At 43.0% G+C, this 22,179-nt stretch overlaps 1 protein-coding gene across 1 annotated transcript in view; it reads right to left on the bottom strand.

The window, feature by feature from the left end:
• Positions 1-22,179, bottom strand: part of Pdcd4 (Programmed cell death 4) — a 63,957-nt gene that overhangs the window by 39,933 nt on the left and 1,845 nt on the right. Inside the window, exons 4-7 of the mRNA XM_075676838.1 lie at positions 14,643-14,864; positions 14,194-14,291; positions 13,967-14,081; positions 346-453 (exon numbers count right to left, since the gene is read on the bottom strand). Of these exons, the coding sequence (XP_075532953.1) occupies positions 346-453; positions 13,967-14,081; positions 14,194-14,291; positions 14,643-14,864 (543 nt within the window). The remainder of the gene's footprint in view (positions 1-345; positions 454-13,966; positions 14,082-14,193; positions 14,292-14,642; positions 14,865-22,179) is intronic.

Here is a 22,179-nt window from a genome sequence, read left to right as displayed (position 1 = left end):
TTTGTAGTATTGAGATCACAGTCCACACCAAATGAGCACATAACGGATCTTACAAATGTAAAATTATAATTACATTAGGCAATGAATGAACATTTTACTTGACGCTGAAAGTGTCAACACACCCAGAAAGCCTAATCTGCATGCAACCTGCCGTAAGGAAAGCCCAGCTACACAAGATGTAGCAGCATATGAACAGTGACACTAGTTGGTATGCAGGCATAGTGAAATGGTACAGCGCAGCAACAAAGCACAGAAAACAGGATGAGCACTCATTTTGTTTCCACCTGTCTTTTGTGCCTTGTAGTTTTGTGCTGTTCTATTTCAATAAATCTGTTTTTACCTCACCTCATAGACCAGTTCATGGTGGAAGTGTGGAACTTCCAAGTCTTGCAAGCAGCGAATGGCTTCGTTAACGTCTCCAGAGCACAAATACTCCTTGAGCAACATTTGAATCTGGAAAATATTTGCCAATGTTTTCAATTGATTACCTTACAAGTGGGGAAAACAAAGCCAGACACAAGCACCAAACTTAATCTACAGTGGAAGCTTGATATATCGAACAGTGCAATGATCACGAAATTGTTCTATATAGCTAGAATTCAATATATAAAATCAGTTCAAAAATGAATCAAAAACGTGTACAAATCAATCAATGAACCAATCGTGACACAGTAAATACTCACTTTAAGCTTCGCACTAAGTATTTCTTCGGTAAAATTACTGCAGCAGCGTAGCCTGCTGCTTATAGGCAGCCGCATGCTTAACCACGGTGTCCTCAACAAAGTCTAAACGATCTACAAGCTATAGGCCGGTGCCTTCTATTGTGCCACACTAGCGGCATAGAAGGGCCAAAGCAGCTACAGCCTCAGCTGAAGCCGGAAGTGGGGCAACATCAGTGCTTGCGGGATGATCAACCTCGGCAAAGTCTTCGTTTGGCCGCTACTTCCGGTGCAATCTCCACATCCATCGATCGAAGCATTTTGAAACACTGTCAATACGAAAGTATGAAGTGGCGTCTGCCAAGGCATCTATCAGTGAGCCCAGTGAGCGTGCGGTGTCGCATGTCTCTGTGTCGCATTCCTCGCGAGGCGTGGCAGGTGCCGGGCACAGCACCGAGGAAGAGTCAGTGCGACTAGGGAACCTACATACAAGCACTAGTGCGACAAATGCAATACATCATTGAGGTTGTCGAACTAGCCAAACCGCCGCGTGCGTATCAAGGCATCGCATGCGTATGCCGCTACGTTCAAATGATTCCCTCGGCAATGTATGCAGCTATAGTGCGCAGCAGGCGAGAACGTCCGTCGCACCACTGCTACCTTCGAGGGTGTTGCGGGAAAGCTTGCCACCTGTCAAAAGAGTGCAGGTGGTCTGGGGCAGCAGAGTTCGATATATCCATTTTACGTCTAGACTACATTCGAAATAAAAAATAAGAAATGCATGCGATTTTCCAGGTGATATAGAAAGTGTTCTATATACACAATAATTCGGTATGCATATCAGTGTTCTATATATCGCGGTTTGACTGTAATAAGTAAATTGTAGAGTTTAACATTCTGGAACTGCACAGTGGGTTAAGAGGAATGCTGCAGTGGAAGACTCCGGATTAATTTTGACCACCTGGGGGTTATTTTAATGTGCACCCAAAGCCTGATACACTACTGTTTTTGCATTCCACTCTTGCCAGAATGCGGCCGCCACAGCAGGAATAAAAAACGTGACATTGTGCTAATCAACGTAGCACCATAGCCACTGAACCATTGCAGTGGGTGCACCAAACACTTCCAGGTTGAAATACTACAGTTGAACCTCATTGTAACAAAACTGCATCTGACATGAGAATACATTTTCTATATTTGATATTTGTTACAAGCATACACGCCGATTTGGTGGGGGGGAAATGCTTTGGGGTTATGCAAAAGAACAGTAGTGTGATGCTTCTGACAAGTCAGTGAAGTGCCTCCTGCAGATTTTGATGCCCTATCAAAAGCTTTCTGTGCCAAATCATGGCACAGGAACAAGAATGAAATACATGCATGATTTCCATTATCACTAATACGCAGCAGTGCGATGGGTGTGATCACACGGGATAGGAACATTGGGCTTGCTTGCTGCACTCCAACCAAAAAGCCACTAGGCAAAACATGTACAAGAGTGCAGAATGTGCTATTTGAAGTTACTCTTGTGGAGTTCAGTCACGGCACTTCCCTATATGGCTGTCAAATTAGTCTGTGCGTGCAATTTCCTGCTTGATCGCCTATGTAATCTACTGGTTAGAGCTTATTGATGGCAAAGTTCTGCTACAGCTTGCCACCACCTCACCAGCTGTCAGCATGTTTAAAGCAGCACTGCCTAGGCTGCTAGGCCTAACCATCACCACTAAGCCAGAAGTTGGCACTGAGTTGACGCAGGATCAACTGCGTCAACTCATACGGCGCGCGGCAACAATTCTATCACCCTCGGACTTTATCTGGAACCTCACGGCGACGACAACGGCAGAAATGCACCTGGAGTGTCCATATAGTTGCTATGGCAATAAAAAAGAATAGAAGCGCAAAGTTTAAAAATCAATAGAGAGTTTTAGAATAGGGGCCCCAAACGTTTTGGGGCCCCAAAGAAATAGCGTCGAAGCCACTGCGCATGCGCGAGACGCAAACTGCGTTTGGGTTTTGCGTTGGGAACGCTATTTCGCCGATTTAGCGGGAGCTCAAATAGCGTTCCCAAAAGCTTTGCGTCAACAAACATGGCGGCACCCATCGAAGCGACGGCTCTAACCTAGCACCAAACCGGGTTCGATTCGCGGTAACGCGTGAAGTTCGCAAGCTAGGAGAAGTGACTGCAGTTATCGCTTTCTCTCAACTAACGTGTGTTATGAAGATTGATTCATTAGACGCCGCTGATTCCGAATTCGAGTGTGGATCTTATGGCTCGTAGGCCTAACGCGGCTAAGCTTGGCTGGTGAAGGCACGTAAAGTTGCTTTTGTTGCTCAAAACTTAGCACAACTAATTGTTTGCTGCTTGAATAACCTCTAAATTGTAATTAAACGCGAATACACGCAAGTCAAATTTACAATTCATATCATAAAATGGTATATTTTATTTAATTATTTCTAATAGCTTTTCTTTGACGCCGTAGTGGCGCTGTCAGCGCAAGACGCTATCCGCAAACGTAAAACCCTATTCTAAAACTCTTCACTCCTGCGTGCCCCAACGCAAACGCCCGCAAAGCTCTTTGGGGCCCCAAAATATTGGGGCCCCTATTCTAAAGCTCTCTATTAACTCTGCACCAAGAACACATCACGATTACATAAACTGCATTCGTTAGAATATTCAAAGCGGACAAATTTGATATATCAATGTACAGTATAAGCATATTTGTAACAATGTTTATACGGGCTTTGCGAAATTTATAGTCACATATTATTAGGGGTGTATTTTAAGAGCCATGTATAATACATCAGTTCTGAACACTTTAGATGTACTATTATATTATTGGCAGATTAGCGATATCGCACTTAAGCGCCGAGTAACAGTAGTATACTTGACTGATTTGTTTTATCAAATTTGCAATTTTTAACCCTTTTTATTAAAGATTTGGCAGCCTTAATAAAAAAAATCGCTTCCAACATTCATTAGATTTTTCTCTTTTTCTTTTAAATCCAAAAACCCTCATCATATGTGGTGTAGTGGCTTAGACAGGAGCACTGGAGCTAAAGTTTCCTCTCAAGTTGTAAAAACCAGGAAAATTTTAAGATGCGCTGTGTTTCAGGGTGAGTGAATTCACGAATATGTAAGCCTCTGGCTATGCCTTCTGAAATAGGCGCCAGTAGTGATTAAATTTTCCAAAGAAGCGTAATATACCAGGAGCGGTATTTTCGGTAGATTACTTTTGCGAGATTTATATTGAGACTCGGCACCCGACACATCAGGTGTCTACAGGCAACAGCAATCCTTGCACAGAGCCCTTTAGGAAAATATTACGAAAGTGCTTGCATACGGAAAAAGTAATCGACCAGGAATGCCACCTCAGGGCCACAATTTTGCGGCCACGTTTTCTGCTCAATAATGTGCCACTCTTCCCTTCACCATTCTCGGTTGGCTTATCTTACTGATAACGAAGGCAGAGCGTTGCTATGACCATTGACAAAGCATGATAATAAATGGTATGGAAAAAAAATCGCTACAGAATAATGGAACTGAACTTTTTATCCACAAACAGAAACACAGAGCATGGTGAATACGCAAACTGAAGATGCTCCGCACACATACAAACACACATGTTGCAGAGGTCACATGTACCTTTTTGCACTTTGTCAGGGGTAGAGTGTACTAGAATAATGTTCAGTGGGACCAGTGCATCCAATTTTTAGATACCCGTCAGAAAGGCTGCAGCTGGCCCCGGAAGCCCTCTCCTGTCCCCTCTCCCATTCACTTGAATTTACCGGCCGTTCCGACCGTCCGAGTGTGTTTATCAATGTGGTTCGCCAAGCCAAGGCTTCGTGCTCTTTGTTTTGCAGTGGTTACTGTGTACAAGAAGCATCTACTTGTCGACCTTGGTGTTTCTGATGAACAGTTTTCATCATGTAGTACTGCTGTATACCTATGTGCACGTCAAGTGCGAGAAAGAAGGACCCAGGTGTTTTATTCCACGAAATCTCTGCAGATCTTGAACTGCGTCAAAAGTGGATCAAGGCGATTTCACGCAAGGATTGGGAGCCTAATTCTACATCCAACTATTCAGTTGCGTGCAGTAAACACTTCGTTCAATGAGATTTCAAAGAAAACTCAAAGATCCGCCAGCTAAGGGAGCAGTGCCTTTTGTGTTCCAACGTTATCCTTCGTACAAGCAGCCTGCCCCTAGTAAGGTGCGCAGTGATCCAAGAAGTCTCAAACGTATGCCAGACAAAATTCACAGCAGCGCCAAAAAAAAGATGTGCAACATCAAATTCATCAGAGATTGATGACCCAAAACTGATCGACAACATCATGGAGCCTCATGAGACCCCTACTGCTGTTGTGGGGCCAGCCAGTGGAGTAACCTGCAGCAACACTGTTCCAGGTAACGATCAATCGTCCATGGCATCTGCACAGCTTTCAAGTAGCATGATCTCCAAAGAACAGTGTGTTTATGGCAACGGTTCGCAATGAAGTTGTTTTTGCGAGACAAGCATTTGGTATGCAGACAAACAAAGCCTGAATGGGCTCGATTTCATTTCTGCACCACACGAAGTGCACAGAAATGGAGCGCGTGCTTCGGCTTCAGGTCGCAAGGCTGAAGCAAACAGTAAAATAAAGAACTGCTGAAGCTGAAGGACAACTGCAAGTATCTTCCTTGATGCTGCCACTGATGCTGAGCAAAATAGTGTGAAGGCTGTATTCATTGTGGACCAAATCAAGAAGTACACCAAGAAGAGGGCTACATGGGGTGGAACAGCTGTGAAGTAGGGCAGAGTTCTAAGGAACTTGTCCATCAATGTGTATGAGTACATCTGTTCCAAAGGGCTTTTGCACTTGCCATGCAGAAATACTTTACATAAGTACATTGGACCATGCACTGGCGAAGTTGGCTTCAGTCCTTTGGTGCATTTGAGACTGAAAACGGAACTTGAGGGCTTAGCTGCAGATCAATCAAAAGTGTGCAGCCTGATTGTTGATGAAATGCACATAAGACAGAAGCTTGAATAAGCAAAGAGACACTTTAATAGCAACATCAACATGAATCCCGATTTACATCAACTGGTGCCAAGTGACAGAAATGACCACCTGGCGAACTCCCCGCTATACTTCATTCTTTGTGGCTTGGCTGCACATTTTAAAATACCAGATGGGTATTTTTTTACTAAGGCATGCACGAGACCTGATCTTGCTGCAACCATCATTCATGTTGTGAAATAAACTGAACAACTGGGTTTTAAAACTGTCTTGTGCCTGACAATCATAAAATGAATGCCTCGGCAATGGAAATTTAGTGCAAAGAGCAGGGAAGCACATCAGCACCGCACTCTGCAGACCCCTCAAGACACCTATTCATGGCATATGATTAATGCCACATCATGAAAAATGAGAGATCTCGGTTTCTTGCAAAATGTATGGGTGGAAAAGATTTCATCAGCTCCTTTAAAAGAGCTTTACAGGATCCAGAAAGGGTCAACAGTAACGCCGATAATGTTGCCAACATGTAAGCATTTGTACCCACAAAACAAAGAAAAGACGAGCGTCAGGCATGGGATATTTTCTCACCACCTGTCACAGCTGCACTGCAGTATATGAAGCACCAGACTGGCCACACCTGTGATGTTGAGTTTGCAACAGTGGGTCCTACTGTGGAATTCATCACAGTCATGCGCAAGTGGTTTGTTCTTATGGATGTAACACGCCGCAACACATCCATAAGAATGATCCCGACACCCGACATTTCAGTGACCCATATGACTCAACGTTGGAATGGCTAGAGAAACCTTTCCTGGACAACCTCAAGTTTAAGAATTTAAGCCACCCTGACAGTATCTTGAGCAAGCGGATGTACAATGCACTGGTACTTACCACAACCTCAAACGTCATGTACATCAGGTTACTGCTGAATGAAAAATGTTCCATCGTTCTGACACAAAAATTTTCTAGTAACCCAACCAAGGCTTCATTTGGCTTTCGTCGAACAGCAGGATGGAATGATGCTATGCAAATAAGCGTGCTCTGTGGGCCCGAAAAAATGTTGAAGACTGGCATTGTTTCTTCATTGAAGCAAAGCAATGTCAATGCCTCAACGCTGTTCTGCGCTGCTACAGCAGTTTCATGCACTGGCACCCAGAATTTTAACTGCCCAGATAAAGAATTTTTTCCACTGGCAGTAGAAAATAGGCTGCGCGAGGACTGCACCAGTGCCCCAGGCAACGGCTTCCCAATCCAGAGATTGCTAGCATAGCCCTGATTGGATGGTACATAGCCTGTGTCATGACCAAGAAGCTGAACTGGCAGGGCAGCATTGAAACTGTTGAAAAGCCAGAAGGAAATGCGCCTGTGGATCACTGCTTATCAGGATAAGGGGGACTGAAGTATCCTACAAATGAACATGTCTCATTTCTGATAAGCCTCAAAAGGTTTGTGGATATTGTTCTCCACTACGAGAAAGCAATTGATAGGCCACTGGAAACTAGCGTGGAGCATGCTGTCGATGTACCGGTGGACATTCCAGTCTTGAGTGCAAAATGATGACCTAACTCGCAGGAAATAGTTCCTAGTGTTTTTGTGCTGCAAGTTTATCAAGCCACTGCTAAGCAATCATGCCACGGGTATCACAGACAAGAACTCTGTGATGAAGATGTACGCAAAGAAGCCACTGTAGTGTAAAGTTCTCAAATTGTAGCAGGTGCTAGTCAAATGTTTTTGTAACATTTAATGTTTTGTGAATTGTGAAAAATATATACACAATCCTCCCTTCGAATATGCATTCAAGCCATTTGTCATTAATGAAGCTGAAAAATATCGAAACATGGGCATGCATTATAGGTGAGGGGAGGATGCTCTCGCACCAACCCCCCCCCCCCCCTCCCCGTCACCAATGGCATGCCTTAGGCTGCTCCAATTACTGGCTGCATTTTTCTCTGGACTCGCTATCGTAGTGCTGGAATGAACCATGTGTAAATTAACTTCCAAATTTAAATCACGACTCCTTATTTTGTGTGCCTCCCACAATGCACAGTTAGATCAGCTCCCTCATGCTCTGAGAAAAGGGGAAAGCAACACTTCACACAGAATCATTATCAAAAGTTAAATGGTATTGCTTGAAAGAATGTGCATTAGAATGCCTTTCTTGACATAAAGGTGAGCCAGCAAATGAGCCAGGTCATCATAGGCAATAAAATATGCCTGCTTGCGAGATACAAAAATAGTTCGCAGTTTACATATTCAAAAAAAAAAAATAAAAAAGTAGCATGGGCATTATCACGACAGCAGTCTGTACAGCCAGAGCAGATGATGGGCCGGCAATAGTGTCAGCCGGTAGTGCCGTACTACGACAAGAGTGCAAAGCGCGGCATCCCACAAGCTCCCACACTGTTTGGCGCACGACCTGACGGGCATCTAAAATATAGAGGAGGCGCTGGAGGGACGACCAGCTGGGGCGGCGCATGCTTTGCAATGATGCGTGCAATTTGCAATGATGCGTGCAACAAAAAATACTGCGGCAGCACTGCAATTACACGTGGTTTGGGCTGCATGAAGGTTGCGCCATTGGAAACTTCTGGTAATATTTCTCGGAAGGGCTATTCGTATTACTTCACGCGCTGGTAAATGCGTTCAGACTGCTTGAACGGTGTCCAGAATTGCATATGACATGTATTTATGCCTTAGGAGTAGATGCTTTCTTTTTTTTCTTTATTTCATTTTTTTTTTTTTAATGCTGTTCGGTGATTGCACGTGTACTGTGGCAGCAGTGTCGGCTTTCATTCTACTATGTTATTATATGGTTCCCTTTGGAGAACAAATATTTTTCTTTTTCTTTAAGCAGAATCTTTCTCTCATGTTTATTTTTGTGCATATAGTTTTCCATCAGTAGGCCTTGCGAAACGCAGACAGAAAAACATATGTAACCTTCCTGCTTGCCGCTTCACACAAATAAAACATACCTGCCCCATCTGGCACCCTGTGCTCAGACTTACTGAAAGCATTCTTATAGAAAAAAAAAAAAAACTGCAGCGCAACCTTCCATTCATGTTTCCGCCTTCTTTACATAACAGTATGCAGAGTAATTCATACAGGTTCTTTTAGTTCAGTTGGACTTTGGGCGTCGAAGACAGTTTTAGGTATCTATTATATATGCTAATACCCGCCATGGTTGCTCAGTGGCTATGGTGTAGGGCTGCAGGGCACGAGGTTGCGGGATCGAATCCCGGCCATGGCGACCGCATTTCGATGGAGGCGAAATGCGAAAACACCCGTGTACTTAGATTTAGGTGCACATTAAAGAAGCCCAGGTGGTCTAAATTTCCGGAGTCCTCCACTATGGCGTGCCTCATAATCAGAAAGTGGTTTTGGCACGTAAAACCCATAATTTAATTTTAATTTATATATACTAATCTTTGGCCCTTAAGCTGCGCGAAATTTTTTGTACAGTCCATGCTTAAAAAAATTTGGAGGATGCTTAAGCTTCTCCTTTAGGTGTGGAATGCAAGAGCATTCAATGATCCACGATCGCTTCACACGCTTGCTTGCAACTGCGGCTTATGCAGGCTTAATGTTTACCGGGAAACGCTGGCGGTGAACGCTATACACGAAGGCAAGCTTTCTGGTAGAAACGAGGCCTCTTGCACGGGCCATCTGGATGGTGTTGTTGCAAGGAACCGAGCTCGGCACGCCGCTCTATGAATGGTAGAAATGCTGGAAAAGGGGTTTATGTTTGGGTTTCCACATAACAAAATTATGTTTTCTCTTATATAAAATTACAATTGGACGCTATCATGTCTGTAAGTTGTAAGTTGTACTTTACCATTTCTTTATGCACTTTACTTTCAGAAATTAGTTCAGTAACATCGCTGTGCTACACAGAGGGCTTGCATGGTTGGGTATGCATGGTTCGAAATGATTTTTTTCGCTCAAAGACTCAACGCTGGACGCCAGATTTCTTGCGACACGGACCCTTAACGCTAATCTCGTGGGGAAAAAAAAAAAAAAAAAAAAACTAACAACGACAACAACAAGTGGCGTGGTAGCCGAATTAGTGGCTATATACCAGACATGGCGTTGCGCTGCTGAACTCGAGCTCGCGGTTTCAAACCAGGTCGCAGAATTAGATGGAAACCAAATTGAAAAACAGTCGTGCACTTCTGCTTAGGTGCACGCTAAACAACCCCGGGTGGCGAGAGCTGAACAGGATGCCTCGCAATCACATCGCCAGATGTAAAATGCCAGATATAAATTGCTACTTAATTAAACAAACAAACAAACAAAAAAAGATGGTAGCTCCAACCTTAGCTTTTTTTCTGGGGTGTTAACAAGAGAAATTATCCTCGAGTCTGATTTCCGAAAAAAACATGTTATGCTTATCTTATATTTCATACCTAAATGTAATGTCGTTCCCAACTGTACGTACACTCAACTAAGCAGCTGTATACTATGAACAGCTGCTTTAAGTTATCCGGTACACTATCATAAGGACAATAATGAAGCAATAAAAGGAACGGCATGGCTTACATACACGTACAGATGTTTGTAGATCTGCTGCGTTCGTTGAAGTGTGGTACCACATTGGGCACCCTGTTCTAATGGGTTGCAGATAGGGTGAGAGTGTCAAAAAAAATTTTTCCTTGCCTGAATCAAGTTAGCAGATTTACAGGCTGCTCAAAAATGCGGTGTTCATATTGAATGAGAGCTAGGAACTCAAGGAGAACCGATTAGCACCCGTGCATTAATTCTGCTGTTGTGCATTACATTCAAACGGAAATGCCTATTCGATAATTTTTAATAGTGAATTCTGAAGTTGAATACGATCTGAAAGCAAATACCATTCGATTAGACTATATGTTACTTCATTTCGCCGGCTGACATGGTTGAAGGAGATCACCAGACAAGCCACGGAGATTACATTGGCAAACACTTCCCAGTCTCCCCAATTCAGTCCGAGTGTATAGGCAATACCTTTTCCCTAACACTGTTGTTCATATTAATGTCCAATAATTGCCTCGATTCCTTTTCTCAGGAAGTCTGTCGGTTAATCTGGGGTTGGCACAGCTTTTAAAAGATGCACAATTTCCAAAACATGCTTATTCCTGTCGGGAGTTTTCACTTTTTCAACCGGTGCATTTAGAATATTTGATTTTTCTCATACATGTATGTTTTTTATATATATCATATCTATGCACCCTTAGATTTACCTAGAAGTGCATTGTTCGTCTGTGTCTCTTGGAGCCATGCAGTTTATAAACCTGGTTTATTTCACTCTACAGTAAAACCTCGTTAACTCGAACTCAAAATGATGTTGATGTTGATGTGGCTTCACGCGGAAACGCACAGGGCACTTGGAGGCCGTTGTTCAGATCTCTGAGGCTTGTTGTTCTGCCGGGCCGCCTGATGGAGACGAAGCACCGCTTTGCTTGCGTGACGAAAAGTGGAAACACTACATGTTAACCGATACGCACGCAATAAGCTGGTATGGTTTATGCGGATACAAAACACATTATGTTCAATGGCCGCTGAGTCGGGGATGTGACTTTACTACTTTTAAAACAAAACTACTGTTTAAGCGGGTACGGTTTAACAAGGTTTTACTGTATTTGGTATCGGCCGAGAAGAGTCGTGGTTGTACAAAAGCAAGTAAAACCATAAAAATTGTACTACACAGACTTACTGCGAGAAAAACTGGGCATCCGCCAGCGTCCACGCAACGAATGCGTGCTCGCTTGCAGACGACGCACTTGACGGCAGCAAAATTGAAGATGTCATGTTGTCTAACCCATACCTACAAAAAGTCTAACCCATACGTAGCAAAAAGGTGTCAATAAAGATTTGCAGTTGAAATAAAGCACCATCACAAGAGGGTATACCTGCAGTCTGTGTGGGTGCCCGCAGCGGAATTATGTTGGATAAGCCGTGAAGCAAGTCTCAGCCCCAATCCAGCTGGAGCCAAGACTTGCTTTATTGGGCTGAGACCCCAATCAAGCCCTTTTCCACATGCAGCGGCGCATCAGCAGGAGAGCTCCATCTGGCCCACTCCACCATTGTCTAGTACACTCTAGTTAAGGGGTCAATGTGACATTCCACCCGCATCAAGCAGATCATGAAAGGAAAAAATTGGCATCCACCCGAATTGTAACCCAAAGCTACAAAGGAAACCCATACAGGTTCCTTTGTAGCTTCACACCAGGATTAATTTTTTTTCAGCTGTGAGGCTTTCTTTCTGAGAAACCCGTATGGGTTTCCTTTGTAGCTTCATGCTATAATTCTGAGGACACCAATTCTTTTCTCTTTCATGTACTTTAATCCACCTTGCGGGCTTCCACAGAACTTATTTGCCATATCGAGGAGATCACAGGCAGCCATGAATGGTGGATAAGGCACAAAATTAAGCGGAAGTCGGCTACAAATTTGCTGTCCGAACATTTTTTTGCGAATATCACAGCTGCGCACAAAGTACGGAAACCTTTGGGTATTTTCCAGACATTTTTGCAGTGGAAATTTTGAGATATCCGGAGTACAAGCACAAAAGCATTTCGAGATAAGAGATGAAAAGTACATGGGGTTAACACCTTGCCAAGAAAAAATTTTGACTTCACCGATATTTCGAGATATCAGAGTTCAAGTTAATGAAGGTTTACTCATCCCTTTAGATTGCGTATAACTTATAATGTAGTTCAAAATAAATTAACATACAAAGCTGTGATTTCATGCAGTGCTAAATTATTGACAGCTGAGGTACCCTACACCAACGGACTACAGCAACCTGTGTATCTTCTTACCTGCTAAATTTAGCAAGTTATCTAAAAAAGGCCTCAAAAAGGATTACTAAGTGTAGAAGTATTAGTGAATTATGACTGTAATAGCAGAACTACCACTCTTACTGTCAGAGGAGGCTGTGCAAGCCAGAAAAGATGGAAAATGAAACAGCCCAATCATGATAAAAGTAATTCAAACCTCACATAACACCAATATATAATATATACCTGTATTGTTAGTGCAAGAAATTCTGCACTTAACAGATTATCAACTACAATGAACAAAATTTTGGGCAAGTTTTGCCTTGCTGTGGCAATGTGTGCGTAGAGCAGTCCACTAGTCAAGAATTGGACGAAGCCTTATCTGGTCCGGTAGCATGTTTAACAAAACAAAAATTATGGTCACTGACCAAGACAAAAGTACTAGATGTTTCGGAGCTCATATGGGTTCCTTGTTCACAGTGAACAATGAAGCTGTACAGGTACCAAAACATCTAATACTTTTGACTGGGTCAGTGACTAATTTACGTTTTGTTAAAGCAGTGCACTGCATGCAACTTTTTCCATCCACTAGTGGACAGTGGGAAAAAACAAACACACTAGCGGCAAGCGCCCAGCAACACCATGCCGAGTGACGCTCGAGTTTTTGGGATGACTAAACAAACAGCTCACAGCTGCCTACTATTATCGGCTCTGTAAATGTACTGATGAGCAGGTGTTGAGAAGTGCTACTAGGCCTAACCTGTTTCACTCTGTAGTTGCAGTGTACAGCGCTTCTAAAACAACCGCTCACGATCACAAAAGGTGTCGTTTTGAGAACACTCTTTCTCATCCCATCAATTCACATAAAGATAAACTCGGGCTGCTATTTGCAGCGACCAGGCTGCAAAACATGCGACAGAGTCGAGTCGTCTCGCATGCAGTGCAGCATCGGCCGAACATGCATGCTCCAAGTTGAATTTGCCACATTATCTCATCTCTTGTTTGTGGTGGAGGTTTGACAGTGATCATCGCTTGTCAGGAAAGATAAAATTAAGGCATCAGCTCATACTACAGACTTGTTTCGTGTGAAAAACTAATTGGAGTCAATGTTTGTGTCATCAATGGTGGCAGCACACTCAGGCTGGCTGGCCAGCACGACAGGGAGCTGGCAGTCAAGGCAGAAATATTTTAACCCTTTTTTGCAGACAAAAATTTGCAGCTGAACAGAGAAACTACCATTTTTCAGCAGCCAGTGTCCGAGAAACTGGCAGACTCAAGGCACAGCTGGTAGTGTTTATATGATTACTGGGTAAATCCGTTTTTACTTTCTATTTTGTCCCTTGTGCTTGCGATCACTTCCTGGTTCAATTAAGCAAGCACTAGATGATGGTACATGCAAAGTTCTGCCATTTCCTCAATGCACCGTGGCCCTTATTTTGCATACAACGGACTTTGGATGTAGTGGACCTTTCTTGTTGTATTAGTACGGTCAGTTGTGACGAGCGTATTATCATATATGACTGCCATTTTACCCAAAGAGACAAGCAATGTCTACACACCTTCTTTACAAGATATTTGACAGGACGCATGCCTCCTCCCATGCCCCACACATTATCCAAACGAACCAGTCCATGTTTCATGCTCAACAATGTGCAGGCATGTTGCAGGGTCTGCCTGTTCAATAGCAAAAAAGAAAGGGTAGGGAAAGGGGGGTGGGGGTTGACATTTAATAAGGAGGAAGCTTGCGAGAAATCTTCCCATAAACCACTAATAATACATTACATACTTGGACAGTGGGCAATCCGTTTCCTCAAGGTTGAGTTGCACATATTTTGGCGGCACACAGTCATCTGCCACAGCACGCGCCAGAAAGTTCCCAAGCACCTGTGAGAGATATGCAACAGTCATGAGGTGTTTAGAGTTAAAGATATCAGCACTGAATGGTGCTTTTTAAACACTGACTGTTGATGTGAATGACCACATAAATGACAAAATAAATAATAATTAAGAAGGTCCGAATGGCACAAATGTGCATATATCTTATATGAGCACCCTCGGCGAAAGTCAGTGACAGCAGTAAAGTGCAAGGCACTAGTCACTTTCAAAGGCAAATAAGAACAGGTCGAAGATAGAGAATGGCAAGAACTAAAGGTGGGCGAGCATCAGCCAATGCCAAGTCCTGTCCAAGAATTTTTGAACGGTATCAGTGCAATAATCATACAGTATGAAACCTACTGTTGTGGCGTCCGGTGTGTCAAGTACCAGGTCCGGCAAGCTCTTGAGCAATAACTGAAAGCCCTTCTCGAAGTCTGGCTCCGACAGGGTACGACCATACATGTCAGACAGCAGCACAGATGTCATCTCTCTGTGCGATGGTTTACGCTCCATAGCCAGAGATATGGCCAAGCACACAAGGTTGGGCCGAATTTGGCGCAGGTTGAATTCCTCCAAAGACAACTGCAACATAATTAAAGAAAGAAAAGCATCAGAGGCAAGCATACATACATAAAACAAAAAAAAATATTCGAGAAGAATATGGCAAGCCATTTCAAATACAAGATTACAGTGAACATCTCTTACCAAATAGCAGATCTTGTCAGTATACTGACACTTGAAATTTTTTTAATCAAATACAAAATGTTGTGTACACAATTTATCCTTTATCCCCTGTAGCAGCCTGTACTTAACAACATTGCATTTTATTTTCCATCCTGTTCTTACTGCACATCACACCAAGTGGCCAATCTCGGCAACAATCGCAGCACAATGCTATAGGCGCCAATCACAGAGTGTGAAAAATGGATGACGAAATGGCTTGTTTCAAAATATGGGCACTGCTTAATAATGTTGCTGAAACATGTAGCAGGAGCTCAAAGCACCTGTAATGCAATGTTGCATATGGGTGGTTTATAGGGCAAATATTAGCGAACATTTTTCTTCAAGAATTTTGACACGTAAGAGATAATTAGAGTTGCAGTATTTTAAGGCCATTTCGCACAGCTGTGCACCAGGCACCATGTTCTGCTATGCATACCCTCACCCACTGTAAAGCTTCGGTTTCCTGTCGTTTATTGGGTTGCCCATGACATAATTTGCCACCTGCAGTGGCAATCGTAACCCTCCTAGAGCTCCGCAGAATATTCCTTTTGAATATTCCTTCTGTGGTAACCAAAAAAATAAACATTCTATTGCAAGACAGGTGCACACGTGGTGATCATTTGCAATTGTCAGCACGCAGTGGCCACTAAACCTTGAAGCTACCAGTTAAATGGCACTTTCTTGCAACACATACACAGCACTTATAGTAAACACTTCTAATTTTCTGTACACAAGAATAGAAAACAAGAAGGTTTAATAGCATGCATCAACATTTACTTCGTGCACCTGGATTTGCATTTTACTTATGAATGAAGAAGCAAGAAACACCGGCTAATACATATCAATTCACAACTAGTCCCGACGCAAGAACATCAAAACTGAAAGCTTTTACAGCAGTAGCACAATGTGCTGTTTGATTTCTCAGCATGTCCATCCTTCGTTTATGTGCGACATAAAACACCTACAAGCCTAAAATCACTGCAAACTTAAGTGCACACGCACTACACAAATAGTCTAAAGGGTCCCTGAAACGGTTTAAGATAGATTTTGTATATGCGTAGGGTGCAGCTACAGTAAAACATTTGCGCCACAATTTAAGCGAATCGGTTCATATTAAGAGCTACAGACGATTACAAGTTACCCTCCTCCCTAGCCATGCTTTTCCTCCTCAACTCATTTGCCGAGAGATCGAGGCTAAGCTCCCGCCTTCAATGGCTCTGCGTCATGATGTGACGTGGGTCGTCCACTTCCAGCGTCTTGGAGCTGCATTTGTCTGGTTGAGCTCTGCGCCACCAGGTGGCTGCACCCTGCAGGCTGCTCACGTTTGCGCCTCCGCCCAGTCTGCCTGCATTTACCGGAATACCGGACATGCTAAAACTCTATTGTGGCAGTAAATCTTCCAGCGTGAAGCCAGGGCCGCAAACACGTAGGTCCTGCCACTGATTGGATACTGACACCCTGATGCACTGCAGCCACTCCGCTCACCTGTTGCCTTGCAGAGGGACACGATGCCGCAGCTTCCCATGCCGCCAATCGCAAGATTTGCAGACCACAATGCAACAAGGCAATTCATGGTCCGCTCAAAAAGAAACCTTGAGACAGACCCTGACCATGTAGCTTGCATCATAGAGTTAGTAGACTAACTGTAGAGAAAAAGCTGGGCAAAAAAAAAAAAAAGTAGCTTCTGCAAAGGCACTGCCATTTTGCTACAAGACATTTTTTAAATCCTAAAGATGTTCACAATATTATGCAAGAACAGGCATCTATACTTAGCATGTACGTATGGACAAGGCCCAAATTTCAATCCTATATTTTTTGGAAACATCAGATGGCTATTTGCATGGGTGCTACAGGGAGCTTTTTCTCTAGAGATTGCTATATTAGCTCTATGGCTCACGCCAACACGGAGCACATTGTAACAAAAGCACACACTTGCCGTGTGCCGAAGTGCGAGGTGTAGTGATAAATTGTAGTCGTGTTTTCTCTTTGTTATTTTTTTATAAAAACAATTAACCAACATTTGTTGACTATAAAGTTGAAAAGGTTATTGATGATGCAATGTGGGCAGCCAATCGGATAGCACACCCAACTAACATCACACACGTCCGCTACGTAGATGGCAACGGGGAAGCTGAAACTCACCGGAGCGGTACTGCTGTGTTCGGTAGCGATGCACATTTTCAAAACCTTGTAATAAATTACCCGCTTTGCATAAAGTCCTTAAATGCCACTTAATGATCAGAAGTACCTACCCTAACGACTCGCTACATTTGTACAAAATCGTCAAAATCGTTTCAGGGTCCCTTTAAAGCTTAAATTTTTTTAAAGTTTCAATTCTGAATGTTCAAGGCAACAGAACAATTTTTCACCATGGAAGCATAACTTCTTCAAGCAGCAGAAACAACTTAATCATGCAAGTGTCTCTTTAGTATGTGCACTGCCATTGTGAATGTTCTTCTAGCTGTGGTGGCTATGGCATTACACTGCCAAGCCCGAGGGCACTGGATCAAATTTCGGCAGCAGCCGCATTTTGACGGGGGTGAAATGCGAAATTGCTGGCTCTCACATAATTGAGAGCAAATGTAAGCATGAAATGGCAACAGGCAAAGCAGATTGGTTGGAGACAATACTAGCCACAATCTTAAAATGGTTGTAGTGCATGTTCGCAACAGCACACACTACCACACCATACTGTGCACTGGTCCATATGGATGCTGCCCAGCTAGAAGGAAACCGGCTGAAGGCGGCACGACAGACAGCATAAGATGCCAGGGAGACAGTGCACTGCCCATTGACTGAAGGAGGCGCCACACAGCATGGCACCATTTCTCGAGGAGGCGCCGCCACGCAGCATGGCACCATTTCTCGAGGCAACACGAAACCCGCACAAAAGAACTTGCGGAGTTCAAAAGAGCACAGGCAACCCTATCTTCGCACCTACAGATGACAATGAAGTGCATGGTGCTCGGTATCTGCCTTTAACGTCGCTATTGGAAATGACAAATAAAACTTCAGCGTACTAGAAGTCACAGCTTGAGTGAAATTGTGAACAAACGTTAGGAAGAACTCAGAAGCAATATTTCTTACAACTTGTTCGTGAAATAACTAGCGTACGTAATGCAGTCATGTACACAGGGTCGGGGGCCAGAAACAGCATTTTCTTAAGCTTTGACTGGTTGCCTGGATCATCTGGTTTTGTTCTCACAACTTGCCCGGATGTTCTCGTTCGAGTGCCCAGATAACAGCTCTGGCTTTTGGCTCAAGGCCACTTGAAGGTCGCCGACAACGGGAGCTAAAAGCATTCCATGCTTAAAAATACCCGTGTATCCTGCATTGAGTGCACTAAAGTACCCCAGCTGTTAAAAATTATTCCAGCATCTCCTACCATGGCGTGCTTCATAATCATATCATTGTTTTGGCACTCAAAACCTATGAATTTAATTTTCTTCTATGAGGTTTGCTTTCAAAACAATATTTCTGCAATACAAAGAAGTCTGCTCATTTCCCACTGACAGCTGCACGGACACCTTATTGTTCAACTCCTTAGTGATGGGAGCTGAACGATTCAGGCAACCTTGCATAAGGCTGTCTTGCCTAGGCTTCCTGGCCACGAAGGAGGTAGCCCTGCATCAGGCTACCTTTGCTGCCTGAGCCCAGAGCCAAGCTACACTCAAGTACAAAGCAAACAAGATGTAAATTTAAATAGAAAACACATTTTCAGATGCCAGAGCAAACTATCTTATTCCATTATTTTTACACCTCATTTCCCTGAACCACCATATCCACCTGCCAGGGCAGACTGCTAGACAGAACAAATTATAGATGGATGGGGAATAAATTGTACTATTTGTTCCCCAGCTTTGATACAGTTGCAACATGATGCTACCAATAACTTATGCAACGGTTCACGTATTGTGAAGCAGCTGGCACAAAATTTTAAAAGCAGCACCGAACAGCAAATGATGCAGCAGTTCCTCCAACTTGATTCCAGCAGATATTATAAAGGTTACATATAAGCCTTTAAATTAAGTGCTACTACACTGGGGCATGTTCAGTCACTTTTAACAACACAAACTACTGTTACATTTTAATGATTAGTTAAAATTAGCTAACCTTTTAACCACTAACTTTTCAGCATATTATTAGTGAGAAATTTGCACAGCGTCACTGCAAACATTAAAATGCTTGAACCACAGTGCTCTTTTTTTTATGCAGGAAGCCCACAAAGGCTAATGTTAACTGCATGGCAGCAGATTGATCTACCATGGCATAAATACCTTCATTTAAAAATGAATTAACAGAGCACTCTGCCTTGCCCTGCATCCCCATTCAATCATTTAATCAAACAATCAAGCTTTGTAAAAAACAAACATGTAAAACAGATACAGGAGGAAGTCCCAAGGTCAAAGACTGATGTAGACCTCCTGTGCAACACCCATGATAGGGACACTAAAAATAGAGTGCAGTATTTAGCCTATGTGTGAAACTAATCTTACATTGCAATATTTATCAAAGCAAAAGGGCTCCCAGTGTTGGTGGGCACCAAGCATTCACAATGGCTTCATTGTTATTGTTAAGCGGTGCTGATGTCACATATATAATAGGAAAATTTCTTGTTTTGTACTTTTACCCCATCTGCTTGGGCCTAGATGAGTCTGCAGTACAGTCAGTATACAGACTCCAGAAGGAAAGGTGGGCAAAAAAAGTGACAATCACAAAAACAGCATCATATTGCTACCTCTCATTTTTGCAATGTGAGAATAATCTAAATATTGGCACGCATACTTGTTTATCTTTACTGGTGACCGTGTTTCACTGACTAACAAATGTTAGACAATGAAAATGCGGTCACCAGTAAAGATAAACAAGAATGCATGTCGAATGATGCAAATACACAATGATGCATTTACACATAGCAGGTATGCATGAACTATCATCATCAGTCTATTTTCTGCCCCCTGTAGGACAAAGGCCTCTCCCTGCGATTTGCAATTGCCCCTGTCCTGTGCCAACCGATTCCAACTAGCAGCCGTGAATTTCCTAATTTCATCGTACTACCTAGTCTTCTGCCGTCCTCTACTGCGCTTCCCTTCTCTTGGTACCCATTCTGTAACCCTAATGGTCCAACAGTTATCTAACCTGCGCATTACATGACCTGCCTAGCACCATTTCTTCCTCTTACTGTCAATTAGAATATCGGCTATACCCATTTGCTCTCCGATCCAAGCTGTTCTCTTTTTGCCTAACGTTATGCCTAGCATTCTTCGTTCCATTGCTCTTTACGCAGTCTCAAGCTTCTTTGTCAGTCTCCTAGTCTCTGCCCCATATGTCAGCACCGGTAAAATGCACTGATTCATACACCTTCCTTTTCAATGATAATGGTAAGCTTCCAGTCAGGAGCTGAAAATGACTGCCGTATGCAATCCAACCCATTTTTTTTTTTATTCTATGAATTTCCTCTCATGATCAGGGTTGACTGTGATTAATTGACCTAGGTAAATGTACTCCCTTCACAGACTCTCGAGGCTGACTGGCGATCCTGAACTCTTGTTCCTTTGTCCGGTTATTCATCATTATCTTTGTCTTCTGCATATTAATCTTCAACCCCACTCTTACACCCTTTCTGTTAAGGTCCTCAACCATTTGTTGTAACTAGTTTGCAGTGTTGCTGAATAGAACAATGTCATCGGCAAACCGAAGGTTTCCTTGCCAAGATATTAATCGTCAATCCTTTTTTCTAAGCCTTCCCAGTTTAGAAGCTTGTATATTTCTTCCAAGCACGCAGTGAGTAGCATTGGAGAGATTGTGTCTCCTTGTCTGACCTATTTCTTTATAGGTATCTCCCTACTTTTTCTTGTGAAGAATTAACGTAGCTGTAGAATCTGTGTAGATATCTATGTAATTAGTCTGTACTCCTTGATTATGTAATACCTCTATGACAGCTGGTATCTCTACTGAACCAAATGCCTTTTCATAATCTATGAAAGCCATATAGAGAGGTTGATTGTACTCTGCACATTTCTCGATTACCCGATTGATGACATGGACGTGACCCACTGCAGAGTATCCCTTCCTGAAACCTGCCTGTTCCGTTGGTTGACTAAAGTCCAGTGTTGCCCTTATTTTATTGGAAATTATCTTTATATGTTTATATAGTACTGCGAGTAAGCTAATGGGCATACAATTTTTATTTTCTTTAATGTCTCCCTTTTTATGTATTTGTATAATGTTTCAATTCTTCCTTTTCTCTTCGACCCTTGAAGTCTATAGACACTTCATAAAGAGAGCCGCCAGTTTTCCAAGCATTATGTCTCCTCCATCTTTGATTGAATCGACTGTTATTCCATCTTCTCCTGCTGCTCTTCCCTGTTCCATGTCTTGCAAGGCCCTTCTGACCTCATCGCTAGTTATAGGAGGGACTATATCATACGTTATTGTGAAAGATCTCATAGATATTATAAAATTTATATGTACAATTCATGGTAGGTGAGAGGATGCGTTTGAGGCCACCTGAACTAGTAGCCGCACCATACCGATGGAGGCTCGGGATGGCGTTTACTGCGTGTCTCGTCTGAATTCTATCTTGTCTGCGCCTGCATAGCGTAGCAACATATCGGCGGTCTTGCGGCTACAGATTTCAATGCATGAGCACTATAGGGAGCCTCACCTCTAGAGCTGGGTATATAAACCATAGGTTGCACTACCTAGTAAATAAACAAATTCTCAAAGATAGCTTAGTGGTATCATGAAGTTGTGTATATAGGTTCAGCTTACACCATCACATCAGCACCCCTTCGGTTTCATTGTCTGTTGGCTTCATACTATTGTGACTAACAGAAATTGTGCCCCTCAGTGTACCTTCTCATTCGTGTAAAAGGCATGCTCTCAGTGCAGTGAAAGTAATGGAATCTGATGTTTGCAATGATGATCAAATGCAAGTGTGGGGCAAAAAAATTGTGGTATTTAACAGCCTGAAGCTCATAGTGGGCTATGACAAACACCGAAGTGGGGAGCTCCAGATTAATTTCAACCATCTGCAGCTAATGCGCACTTATACATAAGTACACATGCTTTTGCATTCTCCCCATATCAGAATGCAACATCCACAGCCTTGTGCTCAGCAGAAGTAACTTTTAAAAACGAGGCCAAAATGTGAAAGCCTTAAAAGAGTCAG

This window comes from Dermacentor variabilis, unplaced genomic scaffold, assembly GCF_050947875.1.
Source record: "Dermacentor variabilis isolate Ectoservices unplaced genomic scaffold, ASM5094787v1 scaffold_12, whole genome shotgun sequence".
NCBI lineage: Eukaryota > Metazoa > Arthropoda > Arachnida > Ixodida > Ixodidae > Dermacentor > Dermacentor variabilis.
This window is presented reverse-complemented; position numbering and strand designations above follow the sequence as displayed.